This window comes from Trichechus manatus, unplaced genomic scaffold, assembly GCF_000243295.1.
Source record: "Trichechus manatus latirostris isolate Lorelei unplaced genomic scaffold, TriManLat1.0 scaffold00194, whole genome shotgun sequence".
Classification (NCBI taxonomy): Eukaryota; Metazoa; Chordata; class Mammalia; order Sirenia; family Trichechidae; genus Trichechus; species Trichechus manatus.
Window position 1 is genome coordinate 3,210,577 of NW_004444130.1, and position 19,023 is coordinate 3,229,599.

Sequence of the window (19,023 nt, forward strand, 5' to 3'; positions counted from 1 at the left end):
ATACACTCATCTCCAAAGCCATAAGGAATGTGCTGGTGAGTGGGCATCAGCATTGCTGCGAAGTTCAGGCCAGGGTGGATGGTAGGAGATGCCACCACAGCACTGGACTACTGATGGCAATGAGGGTGCCTGAGGGCCCCCTCCCACCCCAGCAGACATTGGGCCAGGTGGCGGTGTTTACCCATCAGCAGCCAGGTGGATGCAATTACCCTAACAAGTGGCAAGGCTGGATGGCAGCCAGGGTCCTGCCCTCAGAGTCTTGGAGACAGTTCATAGAACCCAGTGTGTCTGGGGCAGAAGAGATGTACTGCTAACAAGGATACTGCCCAGTCTGTACACTTGAAAGAAATCAAGGATGGATGCTCAGCAGGCTAATTTTAAAAAATCATGATCCCTTACCAGTTACCAGGTCTGAGCCAGTGTTTGCACCTGGAACTCACTGACTGAAGGAAAGGCCAGTGTTCAAAATTATTTCCTCAGTCCTTAACTAAAGGGAACAATCGCCATTAACTTTGATGACAGTGTACTGGGGAAAAGGGACCCAAACATTTCAAAGACTGATTTCTCATTAATAATTTCTAAATATTGATTACATGTTGAAATGACAATATTTTGGATATATTGGGTTAAATAAAATATATTATTAAATTTAGTCCATCTGTTTCTTTTTACTTTAGTAAGGCTACTAGATAATTTAAAATAACATATTTGGCTCACATTGTATTTCTTTTGAACACCACTGGGTTAAAAAAAAACAAAAACCACAAACCCATTGCCATTGCGTTGATTCTGACGACTCACAGCAACTCTATAGGACAGAGTAGAACTGCCCTATAGGGTTTCCAAGGCTGTAAATCTTTACCGAAGCAGACTATGACATCTTCTTTAGTGGAACGGCTGGTGGGTTCCAACTGCTGACCTTTTGGATAGCACCCAGGCACTTAACCATTGCACCACCACCTTGCAATGTTCCTGCTGGCCACCAGGTGGCAACCTTATCCTGGAGCTGCCACTCTTCAGCTGCCAAGGAGGCCTGTTAGTGGGTGGTTGGCAGAGGAGGCTGGTCTTACTGGCAGTAAGGTTTGTGCTGGTTACTCTGTTTTTATATTAATCACATCTCATATTCACTTGTATACAAGTGGTTCTTAGTGTAATAGTAAAATATATGTTCTTTGCTCTCTGAGTTTAAGAGCAGTTATCCTTAAAAGACTGGACTTTTTGTAATATTTTAAATAATTTACTTCAAGTCCAACTCCTCTGCCCAACCCTTCTCTTTTCTTTTCTCCTTTCCACATGTTCACTCTCCACATCAAGTTCATCTCTTTGGACTCTGTTCATGTCCTTAGTAATTAAAATACTAAATTGCCTATATCACCTTAATTTCAACATACTATGAACCACCATCAGAACACCTCATATTCCACGAAGCAAAGATGAGGGAAAATGCTGAAAGAAATGCAGAAAGGAGCCCAGTTCCATTCCTGCCAAGAGGCCAGGTAAGTGTGGACTGCTGGCTGCCTCCCCCAAGACCAACCTTGGATGAACTTCACAGGGAAACATGGAGCTATGGAGAGAACTGGGAGAAGAAGGGGGGCTTGGGGATGTCATCATCTCTGTGGCCAAGGACAGAGGTTGTTGGCTTGGCTGTGGGAGGGTAGCTGTGGCCTGGAAATAGAGCAGTAGCATCACCCCTGGTGAGTGACCAGAAGCCCACTTCCCAAGAGCCTCCAGAGAGATACGCAGTCACTGCTTCTGTACAGATGCTTTTACTGGGGACTCTGGCCGGGGGGGCGGGTCGCAGGACACATAAACTCAGTTGGCATCCAGGGTCTTCTGAACCCAGGCCACAAGCTCAGTGACACGGGCATACACGGCAGGTGTGGAGGTGGAGCAGGTGCTGCTGCCCCAGGACACGATGCCCACCAGGGTCCAGGCTCCATTCTTCTGGCATACCAGGGGGCCACCAGAGTCGCCCTGCCGGGGGAGGAAGGACTTGTTGCCAGGTGTGGAAGGGGGTGCTGGGGCCCTAGTGTGCCCTGACCTGGCAGAATCTGGGGGGAGGGTCTGGGGGTACAGAGAAATGACAAGTGTGGGCACAGAGAGGCTCACACTGTGTGGCTGTGCACAAGTCACTTGGATCTGGGTTCAGTCCCAGCTCTGCATCTACTCCTGGAGGGACCTGGGGTGGGGCTGACCCCTCAGCCTGGTCAGTGTGTAAAATGGGCTGAAGACCCCAGCTCATGGGACTGGTGTGCAGATGAAATGTCCAAGGGAGCCCTCCCTCAGTCTGGGGCATCTATTACCATTAGTTCTGGCTTCTGCTGGGGCCTGGGGCAGAAAGGAGTGGGGAGCCCTGGCCTCCAGGGAAGGGGCTCTGTGCCCCCCTGACCGACCAGGGACTGGGGCAGTGAGGTGGGGCAGGGTGGCTGGAGGAGGCGGTACCATGCAGGAGGAGACGCCGCTGGCCCCGGCGCAGACCATCACGTCGGTGATCTTGCTGCCCCAGTACTTCTTGCAGTCGGTGTTGGACAGGAGGGGCAGGGTTGCCTGCTGCAGTTTCTCAGGGATCTTGATGGCTATAGGGACAGGGGATGGGGCCAGGGCCCGTCACCCTGCCCAGCCCGCCCCAGTGGAGGAGAACCAGGGCCCCTGGAGACGCCCGCCCTCTCCCAGCATGGTTTTCCTCAAGAACGTCCTGTTCCTTTCGATTCCTTTCAGATTCCACACCACCCAGTGGATGACTTCGCTCAAGCAAAGTTGTTCAACACCAGGAGCTCCTGCCCTGGAAAGGCCACGGCACACTCACCACTGTACTTGGTTTTGCCCCAGCCCGTGGTGACGCAGAGGGAGCCAGCAGGGAAGTCGTCCTCAGCGTTGGGCAGGCAGACTTCGGACACGGTTAGGGAGAAGCGGGCGGGCCTGGCCAGCTTCAGCAGGGTGATGTCGTTGCGGATGGTGAGCATGCTGAACTTGGGGTTCTTGAAGACCTGCGGGTGAGGGTCAGAACAACTGGCTGAGGGCCCAGCATGAGTCAGGGATCTGCAGGTTTTGAGTAGACAAACTTTCTGGTGGTCCTTTCAGGGGAAACCTAAGGCTGGCCTCACCCCCTCAGCTCCTGTCCCTCAAGCCTCCCAGGGTTCTTCTCCCCCTCCTGCACCCCCAGCTTCTCAGCTGAACCCCCTTCCCCAGCCGTCCAGCACGTCCTGGGTGTACCTTAGCAATATTCAGGACCTGGATGTTCTCGGCGTCTGAACCCTGGTCATACTCGCCGGCCACGACAAGGTGGGAGGTGCTAGACAGAGCATGTGGGGGTTGAGGACCAGGAATGCGCCCTGCTCCCCCACCTCCAACAAGCTGCAAACAGAACCTGAGCCCACCCAGGTCTCACCTGACCCCACAGTGGGCAGCAGTGACCACCCAGTTCTCATTGATGAGGGAGCCCCCGCAGAAGTGGGAGCCGGTGCTGTCCTGGGGAGGGAGGTGGGGAAGGAAGGTCAGCCACATCCTCCCTGGGCAGCACGCCCCCAGCCCAGCCAATACCACAGGGTGCCCCTACACATACTCAGAATCCCCCCTCACCTGCAGGGACACCTGCCAGGGCCAGGAGCCAGGGATTGCATCCTCACCATTGACAATCCTGGACAGGCCACTCAGTACAGGTTGGATGGCAGGGACTCCACAGCCTGGGAATGGGGCAAGAGGAAGGGCTGAGCCCAGGAGCCAGTGGGCCTCTCAGTTGCAGAACTCCGGATCCCTAGGTCAGTGGCCCATGCCACAGGACCCCATTGCATAGCTCCCACCTCCTCCAGGCTCAAGGACCCCCCAGACACAGCTCATTGACCACAAGCATCCTTCCAGGGCTGCAGAGGCCCAGGGCCCACCCTGACCTGGGGCTGCCTGCCTGAAGGAGCAGAAAACAGCAGGGAAGCTAAGATTGCCAAGCTCAGTTCCTAGGCCTGTCCCTTCCTGTGAGAACTCAGAGGAGTAGCTGCATCTCCCCGATCCTCAGTTTCCTCAGCTGTAAAGTGGGGAGCAGAACAATGCCAACTTCACAGGTCAGAGCTCCTCCATTAGATTGAAACTCCCAAGTACTGGCAAGTTGAGAACAATCTGGAACTCCTACACATGGCTTATATGTGGCTGATGGGCATGTAAAATGGTGCCATAGTCTATTTCTGTGATAATTCACAATTTAAGCAACTATTCATTGTATAAAGTTTTAATTTCTCAATTATTTAATAAAACAGGACTTTATTTCATATCATAAAACGGCACTGAGGAAACAAGACAAATTGCTTTAATTTTCTCAAACACTGAGAAGAGAACAGGTGTGCTCAATATGTCTGTGACTTCTCAGCACCTGTACACGGGTTCTGTGATTTGGCAATAACAAGGAAAGTTGAACAGGTGCAGCCACTACAACCAACCACGCCACTTGTAGAGTCATCACGCCTTGCTACAAGCCTCGTGCCTCCTACTCCTGCCCACGAGGACACTGTTTTAATCACACACACACATTTATTTTTTGTAATAGCAAAAAAAAAAAAACCAGAAATAAACAGTGGTATAGTCACCTGACAGAGTACTTTACAGTGATAAAAACGAATGAGCTGGACCCACATATCGACATGATAAATCAAAAACTTGAGTGGGAAAAAGCACACTGTAAAACACATAGAATACCATTTACATAAATTTTTTAAATATCAAAAATTGTGTGCATTGTTTGTGAATTTATAAATATGTACTAAATTTTATTTTAAAAACTTGCATAGAAACAATGCCCAGCCAAGTTCAGAATAGGGTTAACCTTTCAAGGAGAGGAGGAGGGAGGACAGCTTCAGCTGAATCTGTTTTATTGTTTAAAAAGAAATACCTGAAACACATCAGCAAAAAGTTAGCATTGCTAAATTCTGGTGGTAAGTACCCAGATATTACAGTATTTTCTGTATTTTTTACTAGTTCATAATTAAGTAGAGAAAGAAGTATGCTTATCAGTAATAGCAAGTGTCCAGCACAACGAATACATAAAAGCCTGGGGAGGTCTGCGGTCACCCCTCACCCAGCCCACAGCACTCACCGCCTGAGCGCCTCTGGAGCCGGAAGACCCAAGGGGCCCAGACTTGTCTTCTCTACTCCCCAGCACAGGGTGTGAGGGCTCCGAAGCCCCAAAAGGACCCCACTCCTCTCTGTGGCTTCAAATTGCCTTGCTAGGGAGTGACCCAAGGGTGCAGAGAAGGGGAGTCCACAGGCCCTCCTGGCCAGGCCCCTCCGGCCCCTCTGATGGGGCCTGGCTTCAGGCCCACTGAGGGCTGAGGCCCCTGCTCCCCAGCCTCCTCCCCAGCCGGCAGGCACTCACCAAAGGTGGCCCCCACGAGGGCGAAGCAGGAGAGGAGCCAGAGAAAGGCCATGGTGCTGCAGTCAGGAGATGCGGAGCCTGCCTGCTGTGGGGCCCCTTTTTCATCCCCTCCAGTCTCCCAAGCCCCGCCCAGCCCTTCTGGCCCTGCCCAGCCAGGGGGGCCTGAGATTCACCCTCCCTGATATCCAGGGACCTTGGGCGATAAGCAGGGACCAAGTCCCTCTCACAGCCAGGCCTGGCTTTCAGCCTGGGACACCCCAGCCCCTGGGAAACAGGTAGCTGCCCTGGCCCAACAGCGCCGTGAACCTTGGCACCACCGGGCATCCCCAGGGTGCAGGCAAGGCCAGCGGCCAGGCTGGGAGCTCAGCTCTCTGCAGTCTCTGCCAGGAGGCAGGGCAGGGACTCTCCCGTTGCCAGCGGCACAGGGAGGGGTCCTGGCTCCTCAATTAAAGCAACCCCACCCCAGGTTTAAAGAATTCAGCTAGTCGTTTCTGGAAGGAGCTTGCAATGTCTCATAGTCCTAGGGCCCCCAGTACCATGAACATTGGCTGCAGGTTCTCCGCAAGGAGTGTTTTCAGTGTTCAGTATTCATCTACAGGAAAAGTATGTGTTTTCTGTAGTGCCTAGGGGGGTCACTCATAATCCAGCCCAGACAAGCAGGTTCAGAGCCTGCGTCTGAGTTGTGTCCACAACCCCGTAACTGTTCAGGAATTGCCCAAACACGGGCTGTTAACAGGTAATAGTTGACAAACCCACCCACGTCTGCCATGAGCTCAAGTTGAATTCTTTTCTGTGACAATTCACAATTTAAATTGAATTCATTGTAGAAAGTTTTATTTTCTTAAAAGATGAAACTTTGATTCCACACTATAAAAGGACACACTGAAGAAACAAACTACTTGGTTGTCACAGAACAATGAGAAAAGGATAGGTGTAGGAAATTCGTCAGTGATGCACTTGCATAGGTGGGAACCAAGGACTTCTCAGCGATCTATGCACAGGCTTTTATGCTCGCTCACTCACTCCTCTGGGCCAGGCACTGTTGTAGGCACTCATGAACAGAGCTGACCCTGTGGGGCTGAGATTTGAGTGAGAGATACAATGAACAAATAATATAATTTTGTACAGTATAATTAATATGTAATAAATACAATAAACTGGGATAACGAATGGGGAGCAATCGGGATGGCCTGCTGTTCTGGATCTGGACACGGCTGTCATCGAAGGCCCCTGATAAGATAGTTTGAAAAGAAAAACATGGTGGGGGAACTGAGTCTTCATCTAAGGCCTTTAGGGCCATGGTCACTGTGGGAGAAGGGAGTCAGGGTAAGCAGTACAATGTAACTGGTCTTGTTTAATACCTTTGATTTGAACTTGACTGGTTTTGAAGTTTTGTGTGTCTTTAATTTGTAAATTTAGATTTTGTTTTAGAGTTGTATGTTCTCAGCAGAGGAGATAATAAAAAACTTCAGCTACTGGTTGAGCAGGGGCTTGACCCTTGGGAACAGTGGCTATGCCCTGGTTTGGGCAGAGTCCTGGAGACCTGGGACCCTGTTCTCTGGGGAGGTCCGAAGTCCTGGAGGAAGGGTGACAGAGAGAGCTGGGACAGTGGCTATTTACCAACTGGTATGGAAGCTTCTTGATATTTTAACAGCCTCTGTGGCTACCCAGGGGTGTCCCACAGCCCTAGCTATGACCATAAGGAATTCATATTTAAGTTTCAGGTCAAGGTAATTTGTTGAAATATTGACATTTGCCGGTTGGGCTTATTTTATTTTTGGTGGTGGTGATGGTTTTTTCCTTTATCCACTCCAAACAAAAATAGCCAAGCCATTTGTATTTTCCTCATCTCAGGGATTTTTCCCGATGAAAAAGCAGAAGCAGCCTGAAGTCTTCAGGTCTGTTGTGAAAGCTAAACTCATGGCAGACTAGAGTACAGGGAGGAGTGTGGAGAGAGGGGAGGGAGAGTTTCCTGTCTACAAAGAGCTGAGAGCTGGAAAGCGTAAGGGAGACTGAATAACGTTTGTGTACATTTGCCCATGTGCTTTTTACTTCGAGTAATTCCTTTTGGCCCCCAGCTATCCCCTATTCAAACTTGACTATGAGGTGAGAGTCTTTAGGAGCAGGATGATAATTTTGTTACCAATAGTGACAGCCATTGCCACTTCCCACAGCCATCTCCCCTTTCTTAACCATAGGATCTCGTGGGGGTTCCCCTGTCCCCAGCCCCCAGAGGGAGAACTCTGATGAATCCAAGCCAGTGGTGGCAAAGAGAGGTGAGGAGAGCCCACTCCTAACCTCTCTGCACTTTTAACACAGTCTTGTGAGGATGTGGTGCTTGGTGCTTTGGCAGCTATCTTGAGAGCACAAGGAAGGCAAGAGAAAGAGATCCTAACCTGGAACTACATCACTGAGCTCCTGAGCAGACACCCACAATGGCTTACCTCTAAATCTCTGGTGGGTGAGAAAAACAAATCCCTATTGTTTAGCCATATCAGCCATGTATTTTATTATAAAAAACCATCTTAAATGATAGAAAATAACCATGATTCTCGGGGAACATCTAGCTCAACTGGCATAACACAGTTTATAAAGACAATGTTCTACATTCTACCTTGGTGAGTAGCGTCTGGGGTCTTAAAAGCCTGCGAGCAGCCATCTAAGATACTCCACTGGTCTCATCCCTTCAGGAGCAAGGGAGAATGAAGAGAACAGGATACAAGGAATAGATTAGTCCGAAGGACTAATGGACCACAGCTACCAAGGCCTCCACCAGACTGAGTCCAGTACAGCTAGATGGTGCCCGGCTACCACCACTGACTGCTCTGACCAGGATCACAACAGAGGGTTCTGGACAGAGCTGGAGAAGGATGTAGAACAAAATTCTAACTCACAAAAAAAAGACCAGATTTACTGGCCTAAAGGAGACTGGAGAAACCCCGAGAGAATGGCCCCCAGCCACCCTTTTAGCTCAGTGGTGAAGTCATTTCCGAGGTTCACAGTTCAGCCGGGGAGTGGACAGCCCCATAAAACCAAATGGGACTAATGAGGCACAGCAGTCCAGGGACAAGGTCCAGAAGGCAGAAGGGGACAGGAAAGTTGGCGATAGGGAACCCAAGGTTGAGTAAGGATAGTGTTGATGTGTTGTGAAGTTGTTAACCATTGTCATAGGGCAACGTGTACTGTTAAATGAGAAACTATTTTGTTCTGTAAGCCTTCATCTAAAGTGAGAATAGCAGCACAATTGGAAGAGCGTAGTCGATGTCACTGAGCTGTGCATGTAGAAATTTTTGAAATGGTGTATCTTTGGCTATGTGTATTTTTGACAACAGCAACAAAATAAATAAAATAAATTATAAAAGAAAAGATTACAGCCAATAAAAAAAAAAAAAAGAAAAGAAAATAACATGATAACTGTGCTGAATGTCTTCCATTTGCCCCTTCAGGTCTTCTCTCCTCCCTTCTTCACCTTGCTGGCCTCCAGGAGACTGACCTCCAGGGATGCATTTGGATTCAGCCAATGGGAGGCATCAACAGGAGGAGGGTCCTGGAGAGAGTGGGAGGAGAGCTAAGTCAGGGTACTTATTCCCCTGGTTCTCTCTCTGAGAGGTTGCTATGGGTTGGAAGCCCTCTCCTTTCTGGGATCTATAACTGCCACCCCCTCCTTGTCCCTTCAGTTTAAGATATGGCAATATCTCCCTATTGTTCCTAGCCCCTGTGTGCCTGCTTCACTGTCCTTTCTTGGCTTCCTGGAGCCCTGCCTACACCTTTGTAAACATTCTCTTTATTAAAACTCTCTCAAATTACCATCTGTGCCATCTGTTTTTGGGCAGGACCATGACTGATACAGTGATTGGTACCAGTACTGCCTCCAGGGCCACTGAAAATGGGATTCTGGAACACCTGGGCAGGGCCAGGCTGAGTGGACCCATGTTGAATGCCCTGCAGTACCCCACCCCCCCATGCCTGCAGCTGGGCAGCACCTGGAACAACCCACACCCAAGCCAAACTCCAGGAGGTAACAGGGCAGGGATGTGGATGGGGTCTCCTTCCCTCAGCAAAGCTCTTCCCCCAAACCCAAGCTGCCCTGGAAAGACCCGCTCCCAGAGTCCATTCCCTGTGCACACTCGGATCGACTCATCTCCCAATTCATTGCCTCTGAGTTACGCTTTCCCAGGCTTGCTCCAGCATTTCCCATTAAACATACTAGATGTCGCATACTTGCAATGAGGGAACAAGCACGGAGGTAAGGTTCTTTTAAGTGACACTCGCCTGGCTGCCTCAACCCACAAGCAAAATGAAAACTTCTCCCAGGGAGTCTGCATGAATAAGTCTAGAGGAAGGGGCAGGGCTCCAAACCAGAAGGTGGGAGATTTGAATAGCAGAAAAGTGGGACCCAAGGACACTGTTGAGTGTCAACTTGACAGCGTAAGCAACTTCCAGTCCTGCAGCTCCCAGCCCAGCTGCCTCCATCCACCTTGACTGGCACCCACCCTGCGGCAGGCAGCCAGAGCCAAGGCCGATTCCTGCCTGAGAGAGCAGCACACAGCCCAGGGGTGGAAGAGGGTGGGTGCGCTAAGGGAAGGGACCGGCGGGGCAAAGGCACAGGGGCAGGAAGTTCAGGGCACATTTGCAGAATGGTGGTGAACTGATTAGTTTTAAATGCAAGGGGGACTGTAGAGAAATGAGGTGGGAAAGGTCATCTGTGCCTTGTCTATGATGGTTTTAATCTTTTTTAAAGGGAGCATTCAAGCATTACTCTTAAATTTTTTAAGACTTAGATAAAGAAGAGAATTTTTTAATGATCAATAACCTGCAACTAAATAACTTGAATTAACTAGATCAGCAAAAAATATATAAATACGTGTGTGTGTGTCTGTAAACACGAGGCAAAATGTTAACAGGTGGCAAATCTAGGTGAAGCTTATGTGGGGGATCACTGGCCTATTTTTGCAACTTTCCTAAAGTTTTGAAACTTTCAAAAATAAGTTGGGAAAAAAAAGAAAAAAAATTAAATGTTAATAGAAATGTCTCTGCCTGAGGAGACCTGTGGAGAAAGAGCAATGATTTGGTTCCTGTAACACTAACTGCTCTAACAAATAGACTTAAACGTGCAGTGTTGCAGGACAGGCAGTGGAAGCAGGAGGGATGCTATGCTCCACACAATCATCCAGGGCCCCAGGATGACAGCAGCTCTGCCTTATGTCTTCCCTGGGCACCAGACCAGCCGGGGAGGGGAAAGAGCATGGGGCACAGGATCAAATCCTTCTATTTGGCTATTAAAGGAAAACTGACAGTTTCCAATAAACATATACCTACCTTATGACCCAGGCCTTCCACTCCTTGGAATTTGACCAAAAGAATCTACAACTCTGCCATTGGGGGGTCCTTCCTCTCAGATGGGGGTTGGGGAAAGGGTGCCACCTTTGGGTCCCTTAGGCGAGGGTGGGAAAGGCAGTGCTGGGTGCAGGTTCCTGGCAGGAGTGGGGGCACCTGGCAGGCAGGGATCTCCCTCCCCCAACTCCAGCTGCACTTGTTCCCAAAAGCCTCGGCAACCCGGGGAAAGGAGGGGACATGGATAGTCAGGGTAGGGCCAGCTGTTGGCTCCCACGGCAGGCCACGGGTCGGCTCAGGCCAGGCCCAGGGCTGCTGGGGTGTGGCCTCTGCCCCAGCAGCCCCATACCCTCACCCACTCACCATTTCCTCCCTCAACATGTGCCCCAGTGGCTCCATGGCAGAAAGGCACCACGGTGGCAGGGAAGATCAGCCTCACCCCAAAATTTCTCCCTCCGCAGCTTCCCAATTGTTGGGAAAGAGTCCCATTACCCATGCTGTTGCCCAAGCCGGAAACCAGGTCTCCCTGCCCCACCACTCCACCTGGTTCACCTCCGGGATGATGGCAGAGTCCCTCCACTCTGCTTCCCTGGGGAGAAGGAGGACATTCCTGGGGCTGCCCTGAGGCCTCGCACCCTGTGTCAGGGACAGGGAAGACAAGTCTAGAGGGACAGGAAATTCTCTGTACACTCAGTGACTCCCAAACAGGCTCAGATGGCAAGCATGAGGGCAGTGGAGGCTTGCCCCCAACAGCCCTTTTGGGACCTAGAGCCCAGCCTTTTAAACTCCTGCTCACTGAGCACTTACATGGGCCAGGAGCAGAGCCAGTGCTAACTCATGTTGAATCCTTACACTGACCCTGTGAGGTTAGCAACTTCTGATCCCCATTTTGCTGATGGAGAAACTGAGACTCAGAGAGGTTTTGCTAGGCAGGGATGAGCCCAGATTGAAACCCATAGAGCCCAGCCCCGAGCCCTTGCTTTGGCCCCACTGCCCACCTCACACTCAACCTGTTCCGCTTGGCTGGGCTGAGGTGGGGGCCAAGTCTGGTTCCTCTGCGTCCCAGAGCCCAGGCACAGGACTGATGTGCTGTCCCAGGGTTGGGGTGGGCAAGGCAGGGCAGGCTTCTCAGAGGTGGGGTGGGAGACAGGTTCTGGGTCCCAGAGGCTGAGGTGGTGGGACCTGGATGGGTGGGGCCCAGAGTCGACCTTGGTCTGACTCTTCACCCCCTGCCCCCATCCCTAGGCTGTGGGCTCCCTGCCATCCATCCCATGCTCAGCGGCCTCTCCCGAATTATCATTGGGGAGGACACTGTTCCTGGCTCCTGGCCGTGGCAGGTGTCCCTGCAGGTGAGGACCTGCCCCTCTACCCTGAGGCAGTGGGTAGAGGAAGGAGAAGGAGGGTGGCAGGGAGAGGACACCACCCTGGAGGAGACGGAGGGCCTCAAGCCAGTTCTGACCCTCCCCATCTCCCTTCCCAGGACAGCACTGGCTTCCACTTCTGTGGAGGCTGTCTCATCAGCAAGGACTGGGTAGTCACCGCTGCCCATTGTGGGATCAGGTGAGGCCCAGGTCTGTAGGGCAACCCTTTGGGTGGAAGGGAGGACCCTCAGCACTGAGGATGAGTCCTTTGACTCGTTCAAGCCTCAGTTCCCTTATCTGCAAATGTGTAGAAAACACCAGTCCTGCCCATCTCCCAGGGTTGCTGGGAAGTAAAAACATGTCAGGTTGTATGTGCAGTTGGCTGAGGCTGCATATGCTGGTATTCTGAGCTCCCGTCTCTGTGATCAATACCACACATGGTGTGCACACACGTAGACTCACCGATATGGGCACATGAGCACACACACAGATACACTCACATGCCTATACATGTGCACTTGCATGCACGCTTGCACTCCCACACGTACGCACACTGTACCCTCATCATGCCCCCCACCTCATGGCAGGAACCCCCCTCCTTTGTTTGGCCCTCTCCAGAACCTCGCACCTGGTCGTGGCTGGAGAGTTTGATCAGGGCTCAGATGCCAAGGCCATCCAGGTGTTGAAGACTGTCAAGGTATGGTGACCACAGGAGTCCAATGTGACCCCCAGGCAGAGGAAGGCTCTAGGGAGTGTCATCCAGGGCAAGCTGGGCTGGACCAGGAAGCTGGAAACCTCCCTCACCTGGGCCCTTCCAGATCACCCCAATACCTCTGATGAGACAAAGAAGCAAAGCAGAAAGCAGGGTGAACAAGGTTTCCACACGAAGGGAGGTCTGCCCCTCGGCCTGGTCCTTGGCTCCCAGGGCCACAGAAGGAGCTGCCAAGTTGGACAGGCCAATGTCCATAAAAAACTAAGGATGATGAGGGGAAGCCATGTGCCTCTGCTCAGGCCTCTGGCCATATAGCAGCTTCCTCCCCAACTCCCACTGCACCTGTCCGCCCTGACCCACAGGTCTTCAAGAACCCCAAGTTCAATATGTTTACCATCAACCATGACATCACCCTATTGAAGCTAGCCACGCCCGCCCACTTCTCCCAGACCTTGTTCGCTGTGTGCCTGCCCAATGAGGGTGACAACTTCCCGACTGGCTCCCTCTGTGCCACCATGGGCTAGGGCCTGACTAAGCACACCAGTCAGTGAGTGGCTAGCCTAGTGGGTAAGTGGGAGGTGTGCGCCACCAGGCAGGGTAGGGCTGCAGGTGCTGACACCATCCTGCCCTTCCAGACACCAACAACCCCGAGCGCCTGCAGCAGGTGGCCCTGCCCCTCCTGTCCAATGCCAACTGCAAGTTCTGGGGCAGCAAGATCACTGACTTCATAGTCTGCACCGGGGCCAGTGGCATCTCTTCCTGCATGGTACTGGTCTTGGGGCTCTTCCCGGCACCTCTTCTCTTCCGGCATCCCTTCTCTCCCAAATCCAGTGGTGGGTTCAGGCAAAAGCCCAGGCCAGAGTCTTGGGTAGGGAGAGAGGAAACAAAAGAAGCAGGCGGGCCTCTCTCCAAGGTTTGCCTCTCTCCCTGGGCTTGCCTGCCCAAGCAGACAGGGAAACAGGGCTCCTGGGGGACCCAGGACCTCAGCAGAGGGGCATCAGAAGAAGATCTCTGGTCCCAGAACCATGATGTTGAAAAATACGACAAAGTTGTCTAAGAAAATGGCACCTCCTGGAGTTGTGCAGTATGCAGCCGGGGGACACGGTGGCCTAGTCACCTCCAGAAGGGCTAACCAGCCCTTCCTCCCTCACAGCGCCACCCAAGCTCTTCTTCCTATTAGTCAAATCAGCTTTACTGAAACTCTATTATGGACCCCAGAGTCTCTGGGTGGTGCAAACAGTTAATGCACTCAGCTGCTAACTGAAAGGTTGGTGATTTGAATCCACCCAGAGGTGTTCCAGAAGAAAGGCCTGGAAATCTACTTCCAAAAAATCAGCCACTGAAAACACTATGGAGCAGAGTTCTCCTTCAACACACATGGGGTGGGTTCACCATGAGTTAGAATTGACTCGAGGGCAACTGTTTTTTTAAATTTTATTATAGTGAATCCTGCCCCCAGGCATGATTCAGACTTCCTTGGGGAGAGACCACAGCAAGAGCTGCTGAGGTTTTGTTCATAATCCGTCCAGTGTGACTATAATGAGTGTCAGGCCCTGGACTAGACTGTGAGACCAAGTCCAGGGGCCACTGAGGCCAGGCCGCTTGAGCCGCCAGCTCCAAGCCACCCCTCCCTCCCTCTGCAGGGCAACTCCAGCGGCCCCCTGGTCTGTCAGAAAGAGGGTGCCTGGACCCTAGTGGGTACTGTGTCCTGGGGCAGCAGCACCTGCTCCACCTCCAGGCCTGGTGTGTACGCCCGTCACCAGCCTCATGCCTTGGGTGCAAGAGATCCTAGCGGCCAACTGAGCCTGCAGCCCCTCCCAGGCCCTACCGACTGCGCCACAGAAAACCTCAATAACCCTGTGGAAACATGTCAGTGGTATCTGTGTCCTGTGTCAGGCCCTCCGAGGTCTCTCTCTGCTCCTGAACATGGAACTTCCCTGAGCTGGACGGGGCAGGCCCAGCACACAGTGGGGATCTCTAGGGGCCTCTCCCAAGTCCCTTTCCCTACCGCCCGGGCCCCAGCTCCCCAGAGTGGCCAGGAAGGCCACAAGAGAGAAAATGGGGGTTCAGAGAAGGACCTGTGCAGGGCCCCCCACAAGGAGTAGGCTGCTGAGGGAGGAAGGCCACACTGATCCCACATACCTGTGTCTCTGGAATCTTTCCAGGACTCTCAAGTGTGGCCTCTTCCCAGGCCCACGCTGGGGCCAGGTGGCCCATCAGCCCAAGAACTCATGAGAAGAGCAGGGGATGGCGAGGCCAACTGTGATTGGTGGGCTTGGGGAATATAATGGGGTCCATCAGGCAGGCCCATGCCTCCTCCCAGCCACACACCATGGCCTTTCTCCGGATCGTCCTTGGCTTCCTCCTCCTTGGCACCAGCTTCAGTAAGTGCTGGGCTCAGGCAGGGCTTGGAGGCAGGCTTGGCAGTCCCAGGTCGTACCTCACCTGTCATCTGACCCCAATGCCTAGGAACAGGGAGGTCCCAGCCCTCAGACAGTTGCACCTTGACAGAGGCACTAGCTTCCCCCTTGTGGGTAGATCTTCCCTCTCCCCTTCATTCTCACAACCGCCCCCCTCATTTACACCCCCAGCCCTCAGCTGCTCCTGCCCAGCCTCCCTGGTTCTGGGGCCCCCTCCAGGCCTCAGCTTCCACATCAGGTTCACACACCCACGACCTATGGGAAACTACCACCTGGAGGTCCCATGAGCACCTAAAACTCAACTAGACATACCTGGGTCTCCTCCTTGTCTCCGTCTCCTCCATCCACTCAGACACCCACCCCAGAAGCTGGGAAATCATTCTGGCTCCTTCACCCTCTAAATCCACCACCAAGACTGTAGATTCTGCCTCACAAATGTCTCGCCTGCCTCCTCAGCCCCAGCCCCTCCACCCTCGGGACTTGGGCAGCCTCTCAGGTTTGTGCCCTCCAGATGGGGCAACACCTTCACCTCAATCAGCTCTTGCCACAAACTCAGAGGTGTGAGAGCACCAAGGACATCAAAGAGCAGGGGAGCCCAGCCCCCAAGTCCAGGGATCCTGAGCTCAGGCACACAGTGGTTGGGGTGCTGCCCACTGGCAGTGCCTGGGCCTGGCCTCCCAGCTCTGGACCACCAGATCCAGACCTTGATCACAGGTGCCCTCAGTCCCAAGCTCCCCCACAGGGCCCCTGAGAGTGGCTGCTGAGTAGGGCAGGCACTGTGTGCCCCGGAAGAGCCAAAGCTCGGGGCACTGCGGAGGCCTGGAGGTGCCAGGCTCCAGCCCTGCCCTCCTGGGATGCCATCAACCAACCAGCCACCCTGTCCCTGCCCAAAGGCTGCGGGGTCCCCGCCATCCATCCTGAGCTGAGTGGCCTGTCCAGGATTGTCAATGGGGAGGACGCTGTCCCTGCCTCCTAGCCCTAGCAGGTGTCCCTGCAGGTGAGGAGGAGGCTGAGGAAGGGTAGGGGTAGGGAGACCTGCAGAGGAGGTCGGGCAGGAGAGAGGCAAGGCCAACTCTCCCCATACTCCCCTCCCACAGACCAGCTCCAGTTTTCACTTCTGCAGGGGCTTCCTCATCAGCAAGGACTGGGTGATCACCGTTGCCCACTGGGGGGTCAGGTGAGGCTGCGGCTCAGGCAGTTGGGGCCCCTGCGCTGTCAAAGAATGACCCTCACCACTCCCAACCCCAACCAGAACCCCAGGCCACCAAGATCCCAGCTTGGGGAACTCTGGTCTAGTCCTGTGCCCTCATTATACAGATGGGAAAACTGAGGCCTAGAGTAAGAAAGGAAGACTCAAGGTCATCATGAGATTCCGTGGCCCAACTGGGGCCCACCCTATCCGGCACCTTTCTCGAACCCCTCTGAAGAGGCAGCTGTGAGCCTGAGTACCTTGGCCACCTCCTCTCTCTCCAGGAGGAGCCACTGGGTGGTGGTCAAGGTGTCTGACTGCAGCTCCGACCAGGAGCTGAGGACTGCTGAGTTACAGCTGGGAGGGCACGGAGGAGGGTGGGCTTTGGCCAGGGTTCCTGGGAACTCGGAGGGTCTAGGCAGGCCGGGAACGTAGCCATAGGAGCCCCTGGCCCCAAGGGCTCAGGTGTGCCCCACACCTGCCCTCTCTGCCTCCAGTGCTTATGAGCGCCTCTCCCAAAATTGTCTTTCTTTCCCCCAAGTAATAAAGCTCCTTTTAAAATATGGAGACTCGTTTTTTATTATAAAATAATTTATGCTCATTGTAGACAAATGTGAAAAAATATAAAAATTAAACATCACCATGTCACGTGCCACGTTCCCATCAGCCGTTGTTCCCAACCTCCAGATTCTCTGTACAGCCCTACCAGATCCCAGCCTCCCCTTTTTTCTCCCATGTTCTCCATTCCGTCCCACAGGTGTCTGAACACACCCCGTGGGGCCAGTGGACAGTCCACAACGACATCACCCTGCTGAAGCTGGCCGTGCCCGCCCACCTCTCTGAGACCGTGTCCCACGTCTGCCAGCCCAGTGCCAGCGCCAACGTCCCTGTGGACTCCCTCTGCACCACCACGGGCTGGGGCAACACCAGGCAGAATGGTAAGTGTCCCCTGTGGGGGCTTTTTAGGGGTATGAGACTCATTATGGGTTTTTTGGCCTAAATTCTAGGCACAATTATAGATCATTCCTGTTCTTACGTAAAATCCTCTTAATTAAAAATCTATCGAACATGAAAGAAAACGAGGTACAGTAGTGACAGACTTGGGCAGTGACCCTGTGAAGAAAGAAACCGGGATATACTGAGCATCGCCCTCACTGACCTGCAATGAGCTAGCTGGGCAGCAGCCTCGCGTTTCCAGCCTGGACTCGGCTCCAGACTTGAGCAGAGCTGGTGTGTCAAGTCTTGGCTGCGAGTCAAATGTCAGGCCCAGTTCGGGACTCCGGGAGTCCGGCCTGATTTTCCTCCTCCGGAGCCCCACGTCCCTCCGCCCGGGCCTCGGCCCAACCCGGCTGGCTCCTCATTCTCGCCTCAACAGAACACAAGCAGCCAGGTCGGTGGTGGTGGTGCTACCGGGGCGCCCCCTGCCGCTCACAAAAGCGGCGGGCCCCCTACCCGTCTCAAGTCACAGGAAATGCACCCGCTGCCCCGGAAGAGAAAACAGGTCCTCCCGCCCACCCCTCATCATGGCGGCTGCTGCCGGGACTGCGCCGGGGCTGGATAGGGTTTACTTCAATAACTTTGCTTAAGCAGAGTCACCCACTGCTTGGTGTGGAACGTGAAAGGAACTGCGTCCCACAGAACATTTTTAAGGAAATCTAGGGTAAGACGCAGAACACGGATTCCCATTATTCTTCCGCAGGGGTAGGGCGGGCTGGGCAGGGTGCCGGGCCCTGACCCCATCCCCTGTCCCTGTAGCCATCAAGCTCCCTGAGAAACTGCAGCAGGCAATCCTGCCCCTCCTGTCCAACACCGACTGCAAGAAGTACTGGGGCAGCAAGATCACCGACGTGATGGTCTGCGCCGGGGCCAGCGGCGTCTCCTCCTGCATGGTACCGCCTCCTCCGGCCACCCTGCCCCACCTCACTGCCCCAGTCCCTGGTCGGTCAGGGGGGCACAGAGCCCCTTCCCTGGAGGCCTGGGCTCCCCACTCCTTTCTGCCCCAGGCCCCAGCAGAAGCCAGAACTAATGGTAATAGATGCCCCAGACTGAGGGAGGGCTTCCTTGGACATTTCTTCCACACACCAGTCTCGTGAGCTGGGGTCTTCAGCCCATTTTACACACACTGACCAGGCTGAGGGGTCAGCCCCACCCCAGGTCCCTCCAAGAGTAGATCCCAGAAAGGTGGAGCCTGGACCCTGGTGGGCATCGTGTTCTGGGGCAGCGGCCAGTGTCATCCCTTTTTACCAGGTGTGTATGCCTGCATCACCAAGCTTATGCCCTGGGTGTGGGAGGTTCTGGAGGCCAACTGAGCCCCCCTCCCCCTCCCCTCCACATCTTTGTAAACCCGAATAAAACCCCAGAGAGCAACTGCTTGGACCTTCATTTCTGTGGCCTTACTGGGGTGGGCTGGGAGCTGGGGATGATGTGGGTGAGGGGCAGGGAGTAGCTGCCTTCACTGGAGTCCCCTCTGTGGAGTTTAGAGACGAGGGTTGACAGACTACCCAGCCCACCCCAGCCCACCCCGATTCTTTGTACCCATAGGGAAACTGATGACCAGAGTCACATACAGCATGGTCAGCTGGGAGTAGCATCTCCTGATTCCCTGTAGTCCCTACCCCCAGCTCGTGCGCCCAGCCTCTCTCTTCAGA

The 19,023-nt window shown here is 53.5% G+C and overlaps 2 protein-coding genes and 1 pseudogene across 3 annotated transcripts; 2 read left to right on the forward strand and 1 right to left on the reverse strand.

Moving 5' to 3' along the window:
- Positions 1-1,812: 1,812 nt before the first annotated feature.
- LOC101346609 (chymotrypsinogen B) lies at positions 1,813-5,411 on the reverse strand. Of its 2 annotated transcripts, XM_004387821.1 has the most exons (7): positions 5,360-5,411; positions 3,580-3,683; positions 3,389-3,468; positions 3,214-3,292; positions 2,807-2,987; positions 2,443-2,576; positions 1,813-1,974 (listed from the first exon to the last, which is right to left on the reverse strand). In XM_004387821.1, the coding sequence occupies exons 1-7, from the start codon at positions 5,409-5,411 to the stop codon at positions 1,813-1,815; spliced, it is 792 nt and encodes a 263-aa protein (XP_004387878.1). The 2 variants fall into 2 exon arrangements, with proteins under 2 accessions (XP_004387878.1, XP_023597683.1); XM_023741915.1 differs by lacking the exon at positions 2,443-2,576 and having other exon boundaries at positions 1,853-1,974.
- Positions 5,412-9,289: 3,878 nt separating this feature from the next.
- On the forward strand, positions 9,290-14,780 carry LOC101352157 (chymotrypsinogen 2-like; annotated as a pseudogene).
- A 318-nt stretch (positions 14,781-15,098) lies between these two features.
- On the forward strand, positions 15,099-18,729 carry LOC101352410 (chymotrypsinogen 2-like). The gene is given in 8 exon segments (XM_023741930.1): positions 15,099-15,150; positions 16,080-16,183; positions 16,284-16,363; positions 16,660-16,752; positions 16,873-16,915; positions 17,043-17,313; positions 18,131-18,264; positions 18,541-18,729. Coding segments are annotated over 8 exon segments (921 nt in total). The 3' UTR covers positions 18,685-18,729.
- Positions 18,730-19,023: the final 294 nt, after the last annotated feature.

Excerpts from the sequence above, each read along its gene's own strand:
- LOC101346609 (XM_004387821.1), bottom strand. The coding sequence starts at position 5,411 with ATGGCCTTTCTCTGGCTCCTCTCCTGCTTCGCCCTCGTGGGGGCCACC. Across the intron at positions 2,988-3,213 it reads AGGTCCTGAATATTGCTAAG|GTCTTCAAGAACCCCAAGTT; the intron begins GTACACCCAGGA and ends CCTCACCCGCAG. Across the intron at positions 1,975-2,442 it reads GCGGCGTCTCCTCCTGCATG|GGCGACTCTGGTGGCCCCCT; the intron begins GTACCGCCTCCT and ends CTCCCCCGGCAG.